General features: G+C 41.5%; 1 protein-coding gene across 1 annotated transcript in view; it reads left to right on the forward strand.

Annotated features, from left to right (window-relative positions):
• Positions 1-13907, forward strand: part of LOC134198106 (single-minded homolog 2-like) — a 15000-nt gene extending 1093 nt beyond the window's left edge. Inside the window, exons 2-11 of the mRNA XM_062667442.1 lie at positions 2047-2222; positions 2280-2327; positions 2381-2433; positions 5215-5304; positions 5580-5768; positions 6558-6736; positions 8233-8339; positions 9437-9584; positions 10521-11625; positions 13517-13907. Coding sequence (XP_062523426.1) covers positions 2047-2222; positions 2280-2327; positions 2381-2433; positions 5215-5304; positions 5580-5768; positions 6558-6736; positions 8233-8339; positions 9437-9584; positions 10521-11625; positions 13517-13576 — 2155 coding nt within the window. The 3' untranslated portion in view covers positions 13577-13907. The remainder of the gene's footprint in view (positions 1-2046; positions 2223-2279; positions 2328-2380; positions 2434-5214; positions 5305-5579; positions 5769-6557; positions 6737-8232; positions 8340-9436; positions 9585-10520; positions 11626-13516) is intronic.
• Positions 13908-17883: the final 3976 nt, after the last annotated feature.

Below are 17883 nucleotides of genomic sequence, written 5' to 3' on the forward strand. Positions count from 1 at the left end.
TATTGTTTGTACATGTACTTTGTCCAAATTTGCACTTTGCGTACAACATGTACATATATTTTGTGTGTGTGTGTGTGTGTGTGTGTGTGTGTGTGTGTGTGTGTGTGTGTGTGTGTGTGTGTGTGTGTGTGTGTGTGTGTGTGTGTGTGTGTGTGTGTGTGTGTGTGTGTGTGTGTGTGTGTGTGTGTGTGTGTGTGTGTGTGTGTGTGTGTGTGTGTGTGTGTGTGTGTCTGTGTCTGTGTCTGTGTCTGTCTGTGTCTGTCTGTGTTTGTCTGTGTCTGTGTGTGTGTCTGTGTCTGTGTCTGTGTGTGTCTGTGTGTGTCTGTGTCTGTGTGTGTCTGTGTGTATGTGTGTATGAGTGTGAGTGTGTTACGAGTTCTATTGATATGTGATCAGATGTCAACAGACGTACACAGTTAGTTCTTTCTTACGCAAGAGATCTAGCTCTAGCTAAGGTGCAAGAGTAAATATGACGATGAGCAAAGCAACTTTTAGTCCATTGTCTAAATCTATTTCTGCATGAAAGTGGATATAAGGAAGTACAAATGAACAAGCAATCTTCAGGGGTGGCCCCAGCATACAAAAGGCACAGCACTTCCCCATGCCTTGGCTTCTACTTGGTACATGCCCCCCCTCTTGCTTTACTGCACGAGTAGACAGTTATTAGGTATGAAGACAATGGACTTGTATTTGTATTTTGAAAGTGGGAAGTTGTTTGAGACTAACAAGTAGTTATTGGGATGCTTGGTGTGACCATAAGAGCATTTAGGACAAAGACTGCCATATGGTATGAACTTAATTGTAATATAACTACTCAACAGTTGTTGTTAGCACAGCCCCCTATGTAGGTCAGCATCTGTCTGTAACAAACGAGTTCTGTAGATATCTGGCCCTTCCTATACTACTAGTAAGTTGTCAGCTTCTTGAGGTCTTGGAAATTTTCCAGCGGCTATAAGGCTTAATATAGCTATCATGTGGTCAAGCACAGTGAACATAAGACAGAGGGGAACTTTCTTTTAAAATAGACCACTTTGTTTCTTTTATGCCTGAACATTCCATGACAACAGTTTGTGGCATGTCAGGGGTAAGTACCTCACCAAGCTTTTGTGAAGGTGTCACCACAAATGGAATGGGCGTGACCAAGAATTATGGGTGGGCGTGGTTACAGCAATTTCTTGGGTCGGAAACAGATCTTAACAGCTAAGCGGTTGGTTTGTCTGAAACCCCCCTTGAACCCCCAGTCTGTCCGTCTGATTTTGCGAGACGAGTAATTCAGCTTGTGCGAGACGAGTAATTGTGCTTGTAAAAGGAACGACTTAGACTGTTTTTGTCTGTCTACTCTGTTTGTTTGTTTATTTATCTGTTTGTTTGTTTATCTGTTTGTTTATTTGTTTGTTTATTTGTTTGTCTGTTTATCTGTTTGTTTATCTGTTTATTTATTTGTTTATCTGTTTGTTTGTTGATTTGTTTGTTTATCTGTATCTGTTTCTTTGTCTGTCTGTATTTGTTTGTCTGCTTATCTGTATCTGTCTGTCTGTTTTTCTGTTTATTTATTTGTTTATCTGTGTGTTTGTCTGTTTGCTTGTCTGTTTGTTTGTCTGTTCGTTTGTCTGTTTGTCTGTTTGTTTGTCTGTTTGTCTGTTTGTTTGTCTGTTCGTCTGTTTGTTTGTCTGTTCGTCTGTTTGTTTGTCTGTTCGTCTGCTTGTTTGTCTGTTCGTCTGTTTGTTTGTCTGTTCGTCTGTTTGTTTGTCTGTTCGTCTGTTTGTTTGTCTGTTTGTCTGTTTGTTTGTCTGTTCGTCTGGTTGTTTGTCTGTTCTTCTGGTTGTTTGTCTGTTCGTCTGGTTGTTTGTCTCATGCTTGTTTATCTGTTACTATACGCTGGCGGCTGGCAAAGTAGATGACAAACAGTAGCTGACAAAGCATCGATTAATAATTGTCATTGTACAAAGGATACACTTTAGTTCTCTAGATTGTTATAGTCTGTGACAGTGTCTGTAGTATAATGTGACGAGTTCGACAAGTTTAGAATAATGTTTATCGTTGTAGGCGCGAGAAGTCACGTCAGGCAGCTCAGAGGAGGAGAGACGACCTCACGTCGCTACTGAAGGAGCTCAGCGACCTCTTACCGTACGAGAACGATGTCAAGGAGACGTTCGACAAGTCGACGGTGCTGAGGCTCGTCGTCTCGTACATGCGAGCGAAGAACCACTTTGCACATGACGGTAGACACATTGTGGCTACTTGCCTGTGACGTCACCAAAATTTGGTTTGCTCTGTAGGTGCACAGAAGGCATTACAACAACCCGGGAAGGCTTCGTCGGGCACCGGTAGACACTTCCAGTTGATGGTTTCGTGTGCTTGATATGTCTTCGTATCTCAGGTGTTGGGAAAGGAATCGAGGATGAGGAGTCTCTTTCTGACTTATTCTTGCCGGTAAGTGATGCACGTGACGTCACCGGGCGTCTGTGTGTTTCTTTGTGAGTGGGAACGATAAGGAGGCGGGAATTCTTAGAACAGCATGGGGCTATTAATAGAATCGGATTTAAATTATGTGAAGGGGAGTGTAGGGATGATTGATGGGGAATCCGGTTGCTTAGATGGTAATGTGGGCGTGTGATTCGTTGATAGAGGCATCGATGTGTGCCGAGAGCGTTATGCTAAACGATAAGGGTAGACAATGGCTTCTGTGTCTTGTATCCCAGTAGTTATATATAGCAAGATCTAATGATGTTTAGAGGGTGCGCTTGTAGGGCACCTTTGATTAGTAGCATACGAAGTAGGAAAGGCATTTGATTGGGACAGTTTTGAAGACTTTGTTTAGACCTCGTGGAGTCTAGTAGCTCTGCAGATGAAAGACTGGAAGAGGTCTGTCGTCTTGTACTGCCAGTCTCTTCTGGGTGAATCCAATTGAATGCATGCATAGTCATTGTATTACTCTGATTCATCGCTACCAGCAGTTGAGTGCCACATGATGGACGTTTCGTACTGTCAAGGTGAGGTCGCTCAATATTGTGGGCTAAGTGTTGCCTGACAAATCTGACTGGTGCTGATCTAATTGCTCACGTATCAACAAGGTTGACATAAACTGATGTCACAGGAAAACTATTTGCTGACGTTGGTTTCTCAGGATTATCTTGAGGCGTATTCATTTGGGACTATCTTTTTCTGGAAAAGACTATTTTGGATCATTGTTCCAAATTTTATGGCAGACGTTGTCACCTTGGCAACGTTACAATTTTCAGTTGCCGAGGAGTTTAGGACTGTTATGTATGTTTCGTTGGTATCAAATAGCGATACTGATAGTTATGGTAAGTAAACGATATCCCAGGACTCCAGAGACGCCACCCTAGCCTCCCCCACCTTAGCAATTTCACTATCCTACTCTACAACATAAAAACAAAATTCTCTGGGTATCTACTCTAGTCAGGATGGCAACCTCACTGGAATAAGTTGGTCGTCACGTAAAGTCAGTTAGTTGTCATATGACAGCTTGATGACTACTTTTTCGAACACTGCGACAGACAGACACACACACACACACACACACACACACACACACACACAGACGGACGGACAGACAAACAGACAGACAAACTGACAGGCAGACATTCAGATAGACAGACAGACAGTCACAGATAGAATGACAGGCAGACATTCAGATAGACAGACAGACACAGACAGACAGCAGTGTGTTGTAATTCTATGGCAGACATGGTCGTCACCTTGGCAACCTCACAAAACTTTTAGAGTTTAGGACTGTTACATATATATTCATTGATATCAAATAGTTTAGCTATGAGCCTATAAGAAAGGGACTATGTAAAAGTCAAGAGACTTGGCGAGTAGCGTACTCTAAACGTATAGGGCTGAACCGACTTCCGGTCTTGGGACTATGTGACTGGCTGGCTGGCGGGCTGGCTATGTCTGTCACGCTGCAGGAATGTGCCACTCCTCCTTTGTGTGGCCCAATCAAGAAACATTAATGTCTTTATGTCGTACGTGGCAACCAAAGACAATGGACGAACAGCCAACCGTAGGCGCAAAACTTGAGAGAGTTTTATTACCAGAACAGTGTAATTCATGTTTGCAATTGCTAGGACCTGTCGGAAATAAACAACAGAACTCGCCTGTCTGCAACTGCTGACTCGAAATCGATTGCTTTTTTCTTGTTTTTTTTTACGATATTTATACAGGAATCTAACATTACGTAGCCTTGAGAGATTTTATGTCCCGTATACGATGACTCTACTTATGACTGCTGTACGGACGTTGTGGTCACGCAAAACGACAGTCGCTATGTTGGATTTGAAATACATTGTACAGGTAGCACGTCTAGAAAGAAAATAGCGCGTATATTCGTAATTCTTCGCGACAATTACTCCTCCTAGTACATGGTGTTCAGGACTTAGAAGGCTCATAGCTCTAGAAGCGACGGTGTAAACACATCTTCAGTTACTAGTAATACTGATTGTAAATATCTCAGGACCCCAGAGGTGCCAGGACCACCCCCAGCCCGTCCTGAGCAATTTCACTATCCTACTCTACAGCATAGAAACAAATGGACCATATCCGTATATCCGCAACTCTACCATTTAAATCAACAACTATGTTTGTGTTGCGGTGTGACCAAATGTGCGTTTACATTAATATCTAGGTTATCCGGACATCTCGGGGCCGGGCACTGTCCGTAACTGGGAAATATCCATATCTCAGAGGATCAATTACCACACCTGTAGCATGTCATCCAAGAGAGGAATCTGTGATTCACGTAGAATACACCGCAGCTTGGCGACAGTCGTGTGCTCTGCACCGAACACGTGGCAACTGATCTTTTCTCGATCTTTCCGAATGTCTCCAACAGTTGACTTCGGCAGTTCAAAATCCCAGCTACACAACGTTGAGACTTCCCTTTCTCGATTTTTCTCATGATTTCTATCTTTTTCTCAGATGTAAGGACAGACCGTCTCCGCTTACTGGTTGCAATTTCCGTGGATGCAAAATCGCGTATGCGCATTGATGTAAAAACGTTTTCGCACGTGATTGCTGGAACTGTCCAGTAGATCGAAGTACCCGGTACTTCGAGGGTACCTCTGAGTAGCTACTCACCAGGTCACATGATCTTTACAAAGTCCTGTTTTTATGGCTTGTATGTATTCTGAAATTAAGATAATTACTATTAGAATTCACAACTCTTACTACTTTGTTTTTCTCTAGGCTTTGAATGGATTTCTTCTTGTGTCCGATCTCAACGGGATGCTCATCTACGTGTCTGAAAACATACAGCAACATCTGGGACTCTTCCAGGTACGTTGAATCCCATCATGTTGTACACACCATGTGAACTACTACATTAAACGTTTCTCTCAAACTGCTTGCATGTTAATATCAATATTTTTCTGAATTTTCTGATGTTAATATCGATTTTTTTCCTGAATATCTTGATGTTAATATCAATTTTTTCTAAATATCTTTTAGTTGATATCAATTTTTTTAAATATCTTGCAGTTAATATCAATTTTTTTCTGAATATCTTAATGTTAATATCATTTTTTCCTGAATGTCATGATGTTGATATGTAGCATGATCTTATTGGAACGAGCGTCTTCAGTATCATACACAAAGATGACCATCAAGACATCCAGGATGCTGCAATGACGCCGTTGTCGGGATTTTGTGACCGTGCTGACCTCAAGTATTCGTTTTTCTGTCGAATGAAATGCACTGCCAGTAAGATGCCGGCCGGAGGATGCAAGAGCCCGGGATACAAGGTAATTGTGATAATGTCTGTTTGTGATGAAGATTAGCATAGAAAGACAAAGTGAGGACAAAAGTGCAAAGAATGAGCAACACACACACACACACACACACACACACACACACACACACACACTCACACACACACACACACACACACACACACACACACACACACACACACCACACGTGAGCACACACACACACACACACACACACACACACACACACACACACACCACGTGAGCGCACACACGCACACACACACACACACACACACACACACACGCACGCGCACACACCACACCACACGTGCGCACACCACACCACACGTGCACACATCACACACACACACACACACACACACACACACACACACACACACACACACACACACACACACACATACACACACGCACGCGCACACACCACACGTGCACACACCACACCACACGTGCACACATCACACACACACACACACACACACACACACACACACACACACACACACACACACACACACACACATAAATACTCACACACACACACACACACACACACACACACACACACACACACACACACACACACACACACACCACACACACACACACACACACACACACACACACACACACACACACACACACACACACACACACACACACACACAAGTACATGGACAGACACTCACAGGTAGACAAACTGTCGAGTAGAAAGACAGAAGAATGAACGGCAGATAGATGAATATCTCAGTAGATAGAGAGAAGACGAATACAACTAGCTTGTTATTCATTGTGTAGGTCGTTCACTGCTGTGGTCGTATCACGACGGGACGATCTCTCCAATCTGGTCCATACCTCGTGTCTACGTTGTGTCCTGTCACTCCATCTTCGATCATAGAAATTCAGATGAGGCCCGGTATCTTCACTACGTACAACTCGATGCATCTGAAGTACATCAAAGTGCACTTGAATGAAACGTAAGTTCCCTGCCCACTCACTCACCTCTTCACTAGACAATATGCTCTACTGTTCCATTACACATTCCATACCTCGAAAACTTTTGAATGTCAAGGATGAGGCTCTTTATAGTGTATATCCTACCACTGCTGATGTTTATTGAGACTTATTATTTTCGTGGCTAAAAATTGATTTTTATTTTTTTAGCAATCATTATTTTTTGAGGTCTCTATCTGTGATATTAGTCATTTTCGATTTAAGTGTTTGCGTAGTTCAAGTTGAATTGTGAGATGCATCCGTACAATACCATAGTCTAATGTATTGTGAGATGCATCTCTCCCATACAATAGTCTAGAGTATTGTGAGATGCATCCCTCCAATAGTCTAGTGTATTGTGAGATAAATCCCTACAATAAAATAGTCTAATGTATTGTGAGATGCATTCCTACAATACAATAGTCTAATATATTGTGAGATACATCCTCCAATAGTCTAGTGTATTGTGAGATGCATCTCTTCAATACAATAGTTTAATGTATTTTGAGATGCATCTCTCCAATACGATAGTCTAGTGTATTGTGAGATGCATCCATCCAATACAATAGTTTAGTGTATTGTGAGATGCACACCTCCAATATAATAGTGTGGTGTATTGTGAGATGCATACCTCCAATACAATAGTCTAGAGTCTTGTGAAATGCATCCCTCCAATACAATAGTCTAATGTATTGTGAGATGCATCCCTCCAATACAATAGTCTAATGTATTGTGAGATGCATCCCTCCAATACAATAGTCTAATGGATATGAGATGCATCCCTCCAATACAATAGTCTAGTGTATTGTGAGATGCATCCCTCCAACACAATAGTTGAATGTATTGTGAGATGCATCCCTCCAATACAATAGTCTAGTGTATTGTGAGATGCATACCTCCAATACAATAGTGTAATGTATTGTGATATGCATCCCTCCAATACAATAATCTAGTGTATTGTGATTAATTTAGTTTTGACTTTTCATAAATTTATATTTGTGTGTGTGTGTGTGTGTGTGTGTGTGTGTGTGTGTGTGAGAGAGAGAGAGAGAGAGTGTGTGTGTGTGCTTGGTTGCATTATAGTTTATATTGTAGTTTGCGTTGTAGTTTGCATTGTAGTTTGCATTTTAGTTCATGTCGTAGTTTGCTTGTAATTTGTCTTGTGCTTTTGATGACAGTTTTGAAAAATATATATATTGTGAGATGCATCCCTCCAACACAATAGTCGAATGTATTGTGAGATGCATTCCTCCAATACAATAGTCTAGTGTATTGTGAGATGCATACCTCCAATACAATAGTGTAATGTATTGTGATATGCATCCCTCCAATGCAATAGTCTAGTATATTGTGAGATGCATACTTCCAATACAATAGTCTACATCACTTTAAATCAATTTGGCAACGAGAGTGCTGTGACGATGTGTGTATATAGAATTTATTGGCAACTCCGATTATTCTCATATTTGTTGTTCTCTAGGATGCAGTCACTGATGGGGTACGATTCACGAGATCTCATCGGTCGTTCAATGTTTGAGTTCCATCACGTCGGAGACCTGCCCATGTGCCAGAAATGTTACCTCGACCGTAAGACATCTGCAGCATGAACAATCATAATTTGTTACTAAATAATATTAACTAGAAATAATCCTAACCCCTACCCTAACCTTGGAGCTAGACCGCTTTTGCAAGCTACTCGTGTGAGCCGACTAGCACTTAGGGGCTTCCATAGACTTAGCGGAATTTCTCTATCTTGATGCCAGAGTCTGACGATTTCGATTCACCAACAAAGACAGCTGCAAATCCTCTGCACTTTACTATAGCTACCTGATCTCTCATCAGCGACTTCAATGGAGGTAACCACTAGCACCACAGGATCCGTTGGATATTGCTGGAAGCCATTGGCTGCTAGTCGGGCACAAACGTGTGGGAGAACGTGAAAAATGAGCGACTTTCCAAAGGCCGTAGGGAAGAACATGTCCCGTCCCGTCTATGGACAAGGAGGCGAAGAGAAAGCAACTGCAGTGGCTTCCAATTCTGTACACCGACCAGAGGCATAATGGTTGACACTTCAGTCATAATCGCTTCATCGTAAGGCTTAGTTAGCATGGAAGTCATTCATAACAGACAACATTGGACGGTCACTTGTAGGCGCTCACACACCGACACCTTACATGTTGTAAATGCGATCACTTCCTTCATTAGCTCTTGCACCTGCATGCGCATTAACATCGTCCTGCTGCGTAGCTATTAGCATTCTCATCACCGATTGGCCGCCTTTTTCAAGGCAAAGGTTTGGATTGGCACGGTTGTAATTGAGCAAAGAAGAGCCCTCCTCTTTCGAACTAGGTTCACTTTTTCTTTCTGCCCTTCCCCACCCCTCACGTGCAAAAGCAGTCTGGCTCTGAGGCTACCCTAATCCTAACCCTAACATAGTGTGTTTCTATTAATATCAAGTAGAAATAAGACTAACCCTAACCCTTAACTCTAACAATCATAGTTTATTACTAATTGATTTCAAGTAGAAATAATCTTAACCCATAATCCTAACTATAACCCATAACCCTAACTGTAACCCATAACCCTAACCATCAGTTTGTTTCTAATTAATATCAACTAGAAATAACAGTTTGTGCTGAGAATTTGTTGGTTCGTAGAATTGAGTCGAGCATTTTGTGTTGTAGTGATCGCTAAAGGCGAAGGTGTAAGTGGATATTATCGATTTCTGAGACGTGACGGTCAGTGGGTGTGGCTGCAGTCGCGTGCAGCGATCATGTATAACAACAAGACGGCGAGGGCCGAGTACATCGTCGTTACTAACTACGTCATTAAGTGAGTTCAACACATTTGTTTGATACCATGCAGTAGTAGTAGTGAGTACCTACTCTTGTATCACCCCACACACTGCACGTCAGCTTAGTCTGTGAAGTGGATTGTGTCTTGATGGAGGATATGACACATTTAGGTGCTAATTGGTGGATGTGTTTGACTAATTACTGGCACTATCTACTAGTCCTCTGTCGTCTCAGATTCACTAGAGCCTTTAAATTCTGCATCAGATTCAGAGTCAGTGAACAAGTCTGCAGCTCCTTGTTTCAGTTGGAAAATGGTCAACGAGCTTGTCGTCTTGTGAGCTGTCCACCACATTTGGAATACCACAATGGAGAAACGACTTCATAATTGGGTCGTCACTAATAGCTGTCCATGACTCTCGGACTGATACATTCGGCTGCCTTGACATTGTCTGTGTATCTGCTGGTCTGTCTGTCTGTCTGTCTATTTTGTCTTTTTTGTCTCTCTGTTTTGTCTTTGTCTGTCTGTTTGTTTGTCTGTCTGTTTGTCTGTTGGTCTGTCTATATGTCTACCCGACTGTTTGTCAGTTTGTTTGTCTGTTTGTGTGTCTGTCTGTTTGTCTGCCTGTTTATCTGTCTGTTTGCCTAACTGTTTGTCAGTCGTTTTGTTTGTTTGTCTGTCTGTTTGTCTGTTTGTTTGTCTGTTTGTTTGTCAGTGTGTTTGTCTGTGTTTCGTCTATTTGTCTCTCTATTTCTCTGTCTGTTTGTCGGTCTGATTTTTATCTGGGTGTCAATTATAACCAATTAAGTCGAATGTAGGTGCGAAGATGTCAGACACTGGGCCCGAAGTTTGGGATGGGGGCTTGACGGATAATGTGGTGATACAAGAGTAGGTACAGTACTACAGCAGTCGTCCAGTGTATCGTAAATAATAAGTTTAGGTGTTTGCCTAGTTGATATCAATGTGTATTTTTAGTCAGGAAGAGGCTTTACAAGAAGTTTCAGCTCAAGGCCGATCTACCGATATGTCACTTGGTGTGTTTATCCCACCAGACATTCCCTACCCGAAGCATCCACCACTCGACAACCCTTCGTTTCAAGCCATGGCATTGGCCAACAAGATGATGGCCGACTTGGAGAGCAATTCGGTCATCTCGTCGAGTGACGAGTCGTTTCCACAGGATTCACAGATGCCGACCTATTCACTGGACAGTCCCGCGTCGGCGACGTCTTCTCAGTCTCTCAAGAAGCCACCACACACGCCGTCCAGCGGGGAAGGAACACACCCCAGCAGTCCGGCCGTTTTATCTCATCCATCGTTAAGTTCGAGTTTATATCAACCGGGAAAGATTCAACCTTCACCGACCATTCCTTCATACGAGCCATCACCCGAGATTCATCACTCGAACGAGACTCTGTTGGCATCCGACGCATCCGACAGTCAAATGCGTTTGCTACCGAGCATTCCGTGTAAAGAACCGTTGATGACGACGAATCATCATCGTGCATACACACACGAGGATATCTACCCGTCTCAGTCTCTACAACAACATAATTCGTGTTTATCAACAGAAGGTCTACAACATAGTATATCACCGTCTCAATACTATGGCATGACTGACTATGTGACGTATTCGAGTGCTCAGACGGGGACGTACGGAGGGAGCAACATTCAGTCGTTGTACGTCGAACCACAACGTCCGGTTGCCGTGGAGCAACGAAATGAGCTCCACGCCTCGTACGTGTCTGCAGCACACGCCACGAAACTGACGATGGCCACGAAACCGACGATGGCCGTGAAGCCGAACATACGAGCCAACTGTTCTCATCCGACGAACGGGATTGACATTGTGAAGCCGAGCAATTACGGTAGTCACGACTGCAATCTGTCACAATGTGGGGGCGTGGTACCTCCCGTGTCTGCCCCTGTGTCGTGTTCTCAGACAGGCGGCTTGCAGCATGCGAACGGGCTCTCGTCGCCATCCGGTCTGTTCTACCCAACTTACCCGAACGAGGACCTGCTGAAGGATCTCGAAGATTACATTGCAGCCGAAATGTTTACGTCAGGATCGGCACAAATGGTAAGAAACTGTGTTCATTTTGTGACTTGTCTAACAAGCAATTGCCTATGTAAGCAAGAAACCGAGTCCATGCTGTTTGCTTGTTGTGTGACTGTATTGCCCTTTCATAGAGAACTCTTGGGCATAGACCTCAGGGGTTGTCCATAATTATTCAATGATTTTGAATCGGAACATTTGAAGTGTGTGGGTGGGTCAGCAGGCTGAAATCATTCGACATTGCGCATGTGCAGATTTGTCATGTCAGTAAGGTGATCATGAAAAAGAAGCTTACTCTTTTGGTGTACAGAAGAGGAAGAGAGAGAATGAGTAAACGATGACCAATGATGACCAAAGATCAAAGGACTAATGACCAATGACTAAGGGCCAATGATGACGACTATATATCAGGGACGGATTCAGGAGCATCTTTGCTGGTGGGGACCCGGATAGTTATTTTCCCTGTCCTTGATGATTCCTCGCAGACCATATCATGTCATGCAGTGTCTGTACTCACCTCTCCCTCACTGAGTCAGCTCTCCTGGTTGGTTCCTTACAGACCAGAACATGGCATTCAGTACATATACGTAAGGTCCTTCTACCACTGAAGTAGAACAATTGCATTCAGGTATGTAAAGAGTCAAATTGCAGTCTTATAACTCCAGTCTAGTATTGCACTGCTGGAGAGGGACGTGCCCCTGGTCCCCCATCCTGTATCCACTTCTGTATATGACCAATGACCAACAGTGTGGAAAGTAGGGAATTATTTTGGCTCGGACAGACTGAGGACATTCTTGTATGGTGTTCCGTGTCTAATTAAGTGCCTCCCCTACTTCAGCCTTTTGCATGTGAGTTTGTACAACCAATTTCCAAACAGAAAAATGGCGTTAAATGCAGCTCAGGTTTTGTCTCGATAAAGCATGCTAGGAGGCACCTAAGTTCATGAAATTAACAGTCACACCATTGGAAAGGCCATCACGTGCTAAGAAACAAGGTATACACTATCATGTATGTTTATGGGTGGATGTTTTGTCCAAACACATCCCAACACTGGTGCAGTATTTGGTCGGACGAACAGCACATTCGGTGGGACATTGTCCTATGTACTACCATTTTTTCCACACTTGATCAATGCATACGAGTGATCGAAAGTCTGTGGCAGCAAGATGCAACTTCTTCAGTTATGCGCAAAGACAATGGCATGACAAATACTCAAAGGACAATAAGGCTAGAGACAACGTGATAGCTAAGAACGTTGGAGTCCAAAGAAACAATGCCAGCAAGAAGCCGGATAGGACCAGGTATTTCTGGCAACATGATGAACCAGAACCGAAACGGTCACACTCACATGGTGACGGGTCTAGTATGAATAAATTGGTTCTAATAGTAGAGTGCGTGCTGTGATGTTGTTGGATTACTAGAAGAGCGTGCAATTTGTGATCTGTATTTAGAATGGAGAAATTGTTTGGCAATTATGAACAGCCGTTCATATTAGGTAGGGGTGGGTGGGTACGACGGGACGGACCCCTAACCATTACTAGACTTGTCAACAGTGGCAAAGCCAAAAATAGTGCTATTGATATTAACTTGATTAATTTGTTTATCAATGTAAGACCAAGTGGTTAGTGTGTAGTACACACGTGTGGATGACAGCTGTATGTGAATGAATTCACAAGATTTCATTCACAAGATCTGAAGGCTACGAATGGTCATCCTTTGATGATCTCTCTTAGCACGCGTTATGGTGACCACAAATGGCCATCTTTTAGCGCGCGTTATGGTAGGCTATGCCTATCACTGAATTGACATGCCACACTTCAATTGGTACGTTAAGTTGTTGTTGCTGTTGCTGTTTAGGCAGTAGCATAACTATCATTGAGTGTGAACTTACGTTTGTCGTGTTTTCTTCCTCTAGGATCCTGTGACTGCAAGTGCTGCAGGTCCCGGTTACGTGAGCTCTACCAGGTCGTCGTAGTCGAGACCAAGCTGTTACCATCCTGTCGTCTGGCAGTCGTGTGTCATGTACTTGTAGATGAATGTAGATTAGATGAGCAAGCTATAGAACGTTCAGGCATATTGAGAGAGACTTTCAAACGCCATCACGTTGTGATGTTTTAGCTGTCACGAGAATGGACCTCTCTTGTGCACATTTTTTGATCGTGTTGATGCAGACTGTCAGTGGAGACCGGCCTGCTGGTGCAGCCGACTGGTTTTCCTATTGATAGATTCAATAGCATGTTTTATAGCGTTGTGGCTGTCTGTATTTTGCGATTCAATTTTGATTATAATTCTACTTGCATATAACAGCATCTGAAGCCTTGGATTCCCTGACTTCTGACGCGGCTAGGCGTTAGAAGGCACGTGCTAAAACACGTGGAAAGAAAGCGCGAGAAAACTGGGTACGAGTCTATCATGTAGGTAAGTTTTACAAACGAAATAGTACTGATCGTGTGCGTAGTTTTGATATTCGCGTTTCATTCGAGTAATGCTATGGAAAACTTGACAGTGACAGTATTGTGTTTGCCCTTGAACGCGCGCTAAACTGGACAGTATCACTAGACCTTACATTTTCAAAAGTAATTTAGTTAATTACAATTTGTGCGGGCCCCAGTATTCTTTGATGTATCAGAGTAATAAATTCTCTGTAACCTTTCTAAAATTCCAAGGCAGCCGTAGGCACTGCAGCAGAAATTGGAGAAAGGGAGAAGGTCGAAAAGCATGATCAGACTGTCACTCAAGCAGGTGGTTTTCTACCCGCTTATTGTAAAAACTTTAAGATTGTATGGTAAACTATACGTGTTCGCCCTCACTAGGAAAACTTCCTACACATAATCTGCTCTTTCATCAAACTCACATACCAGCTAGAGCTCAACTAAGTGTGATTTCCTGTTGTAATGTCTAATGGCATCTTGTGTATTCCAGTCGCGTATTTAAGAGGAGTTCTTAGGAGGTTTATTCCACCCAAAATTATGGACTTGGTTAATTCTAATAGTGGCCTATGTGGGGACTATTTTTTCATAGTTCTAAAACACGAGGCACAATTCGTGCATGGGGAATTTTTATTTCGCAAGAGTAGTGACTGTTGCATTGTTCGTTTGCATGCCATCACAGAACACAAACAAACCACCCAATCTAATCTTACAGCTACTCCTTGGATACTTTCGCTTCACTTAAGTCGTATTCCTGGTGTGTTGCATACGTTTAATCTCCTTCGTCACTCAGTCGTTCCATCTGGGTGTTCATTTCATCACAATTGTACGTACACATTGATAGACGCGAATAGGTTTGAATACTACCCAGGGGACACTAATCGAGCATGGGGCATTAATATTTCGTGTAAGCTCACTATGGGGCATGACGGTAGTCTACTAGAGTGATTTTATGTACGAATTATATAATACCGAGATGATACATTGCTAGTTAATTAGTGAATCTACATATATAGATATGTACAATTGAAGTTCTTTAGGTTACCATAGGGATATATCTAGAAGATTTTCCTACTAGTTGATATGTATAATGTTCTGCAATATATGCGGTGGTATATAGACCAATTCCGCAGACTACGTATTAGGTAGAGTATATTGCTAATAGACACAACGTCATAATCAAAGTTGCAATTGGCAACAATAATTGCATATCTCTAGTATAGACGTCACGTATAACTTGATAAAACGAAATATTTTAAACAAATTAATATTAATTTTGAATAAAGTAATACTAATTTTAAACTTATTTACATTATTTTGAGATCCCCTATCTACGCCACTGCTATATTCCCGGATTGAAGACGAACGTTCGACAATCAGGTGATTTCCAGTGATTTTGAATGATTTGAAGCTGCATCAGCTCTACAACCGTGTTCGACAAGGTAATCCGAGTCGTGTAGCCTCACACTGTCAAGTAGATATAGAGACGGCATGCACGGTTAACTCCTCCAATCTACTATTGCGTCGTGTTTTTTTGAGATTATGAATTTTTAGTTATCTGATGTGTCTTTTCTCTTAACGTATACACACTGTTGGCTGTTAGGAAAAAATCGTAAAAACAGCGTTCACGTTTTGTAGAAATGGTGTTGCTTGGTGTGTGGGCGGTGCTTCTGCAGTGTTGGTTGATTACGTCAGCGGCAGAAACAGGTTTAGTTGGTAAAGCAAATTGGTATACGTAAACTAACCTTTACATTAAATTAGGTCTATACTTTGCGTGCTATAATGTAGCTGACAACGGGACGTCATACATTGCTCCAAAATCAACGTTAGTAGATATAAAGAATATTTAGCATACTGTATTTCCGAAAATAGTGACGCATGCTCAAACTAATAATAGCCCACTATGAGCGTATCTAAAATAATAATGCCCATGTTCGATCAGTACTCTACTGGGGTATTATTCAAACTCAGCTGGTTTTATATGAATACCCGACTATCAATGTGTGCGGTTGTGAGGAAATAAACACCCAGATCGAGAACCACTGAGTGAAAATAAAGATTCAAAGTATGCAACAGACCAGGAATACAACTCCATTGATAGCAAAAAGTATCCAGGGATTCATTGTATGATTTTTTAATAAAGGTAGTTTGTTTGTGTAGTGATATGCAAACGAACAATACAACAGTCTCTATGCTTGCCAAATATTACTGCCCCATGCTCAAATTGTGCCCATGCTAGCTATATCTTCGAGACGAGAAAAGTCGACAACGCCATCAAAACGGAATAAATGTAATAGCTGAAGACTGAAATGGCCAAAAACATCAATGACAATATCCCACTTTCAAATGTAAACATGGAATTCTTTCTCGTTTCGTTTGCCTAATGCTTGAGAAGAAACCTGAAGTTTGTAAATTAGAAGAGTTTGTAGGTACGATCGATACTAAAATTACTTTTAGTCTATTGCCTATCTAAGATCTATTTTGGTTAGTGAATGTGGAAATCCTCCTTCAATTCGATTTGCTTCACTAACTTCCAGCCGGAAACAATCACTTCCACGGCGACGTACACATGTATGTCAGGCTCCTGGCCAATCTCTCCTCAGACCTTTACCTGTCTCAGTCATGGCAACTGGTCGTTGCCATTACCTTCATGTGGGTGAATACACCAAATCTGCTAGATTCACGATCTTTACGTGATATATATATATATATATATATATATATATATATATATATATATATATATATATATATATATATAGTAGTTCGTTCATGCGATGTACCATGACAGAGATTGAAATTTAATATTTATAGGCATATAAGTTTAGAATTGTGAAAGAATTAACCAGCCATCAAAGCATTAAGGTATGCTTAACATTAACAATAACAATGCATTAACATAACAAACAAAATTTCGGTTACAGTGGGCGTGTTGTAAAGAGGCGGGGTTCTGACACCCAGGACCCCTCTCCTCTATCCGCCTATGTAACAGAACGTAAATACGTCGAAGTTTTTGGATAAAATCCTATAACAACAAAAAATTTGCAATTTCTTGCCAATTTCCCGCAAGACCTTAATTTTTTGAAGATCTCAAGTACATGAGGCGACCATTTTGAAACCTGCAAGAAATGTTCTATGGATTAGTAGAATTTTGCTGTTGTTGCAAAGAAACGACGTTAAAACACTAGAAAAGCACATTATAGCAAAATGAAGTCAAAACAGTGCAACTAGATCAAAAAATCTAATGTAGATTTTTCAAAAATTTTGCACTGTAATATAAGAATCTTGCAATGTCTTGATTAATTAAGAACTTCGATCTCAAGTTGTCGAAACGTAAGAGAAATTGTTGATTTAATTATTCATTAGCCCAAACTTTTCCATTTTAGCAAGAGACTGTAAAATACCAAACGTTTTAAAAAACTGTGGATTATATGGAACGTATCACAAATATCCGGGAGTCGTAAACTTTACTCACGTCCATGGCTATTGTGTTGATGGAGCTACAAGCATGAATGTAAAAGTGACGGCAAATGGTCAAGTCAATCACCTTCTTGTAAAAGTAAAAACGTAGAGAAACAATTGCGCTTACTGTTTTTCCTGGTAATCAATTTTTATTTACAATACGGCATAATGTGTAAAATATAATATTTCATAATATATATATATATATATATATATATATATATATATATATATATATATATACATAATACTGATGTTTTGAATTTAATATTTAGAAACTCGATGTCCACCTCTTAGCGATCCCGAACATGGTACAATACAGATGAGCTCAGAAGAAAGGTTTGTAGACGATACGGCAGTTTACAGATGCCATTCCGGCTATGACCTAAAT

The sequence above is a fragment of the Corticium candelabrum genome, chromosome 2 (genome assembly GCF_963422355.1).
Source record: "Corticium candelabrum chromosome 2, ooCorCand1.1, whole genome shotgun sequence".
In the NCBI taxonomy this organism is placed as follows: Eukaryota; Metazoa; Porifera; class Homoscleromorpha; order Homosclerophorida; family Plakinidae; genus Corticium; species Corticium candelabrum.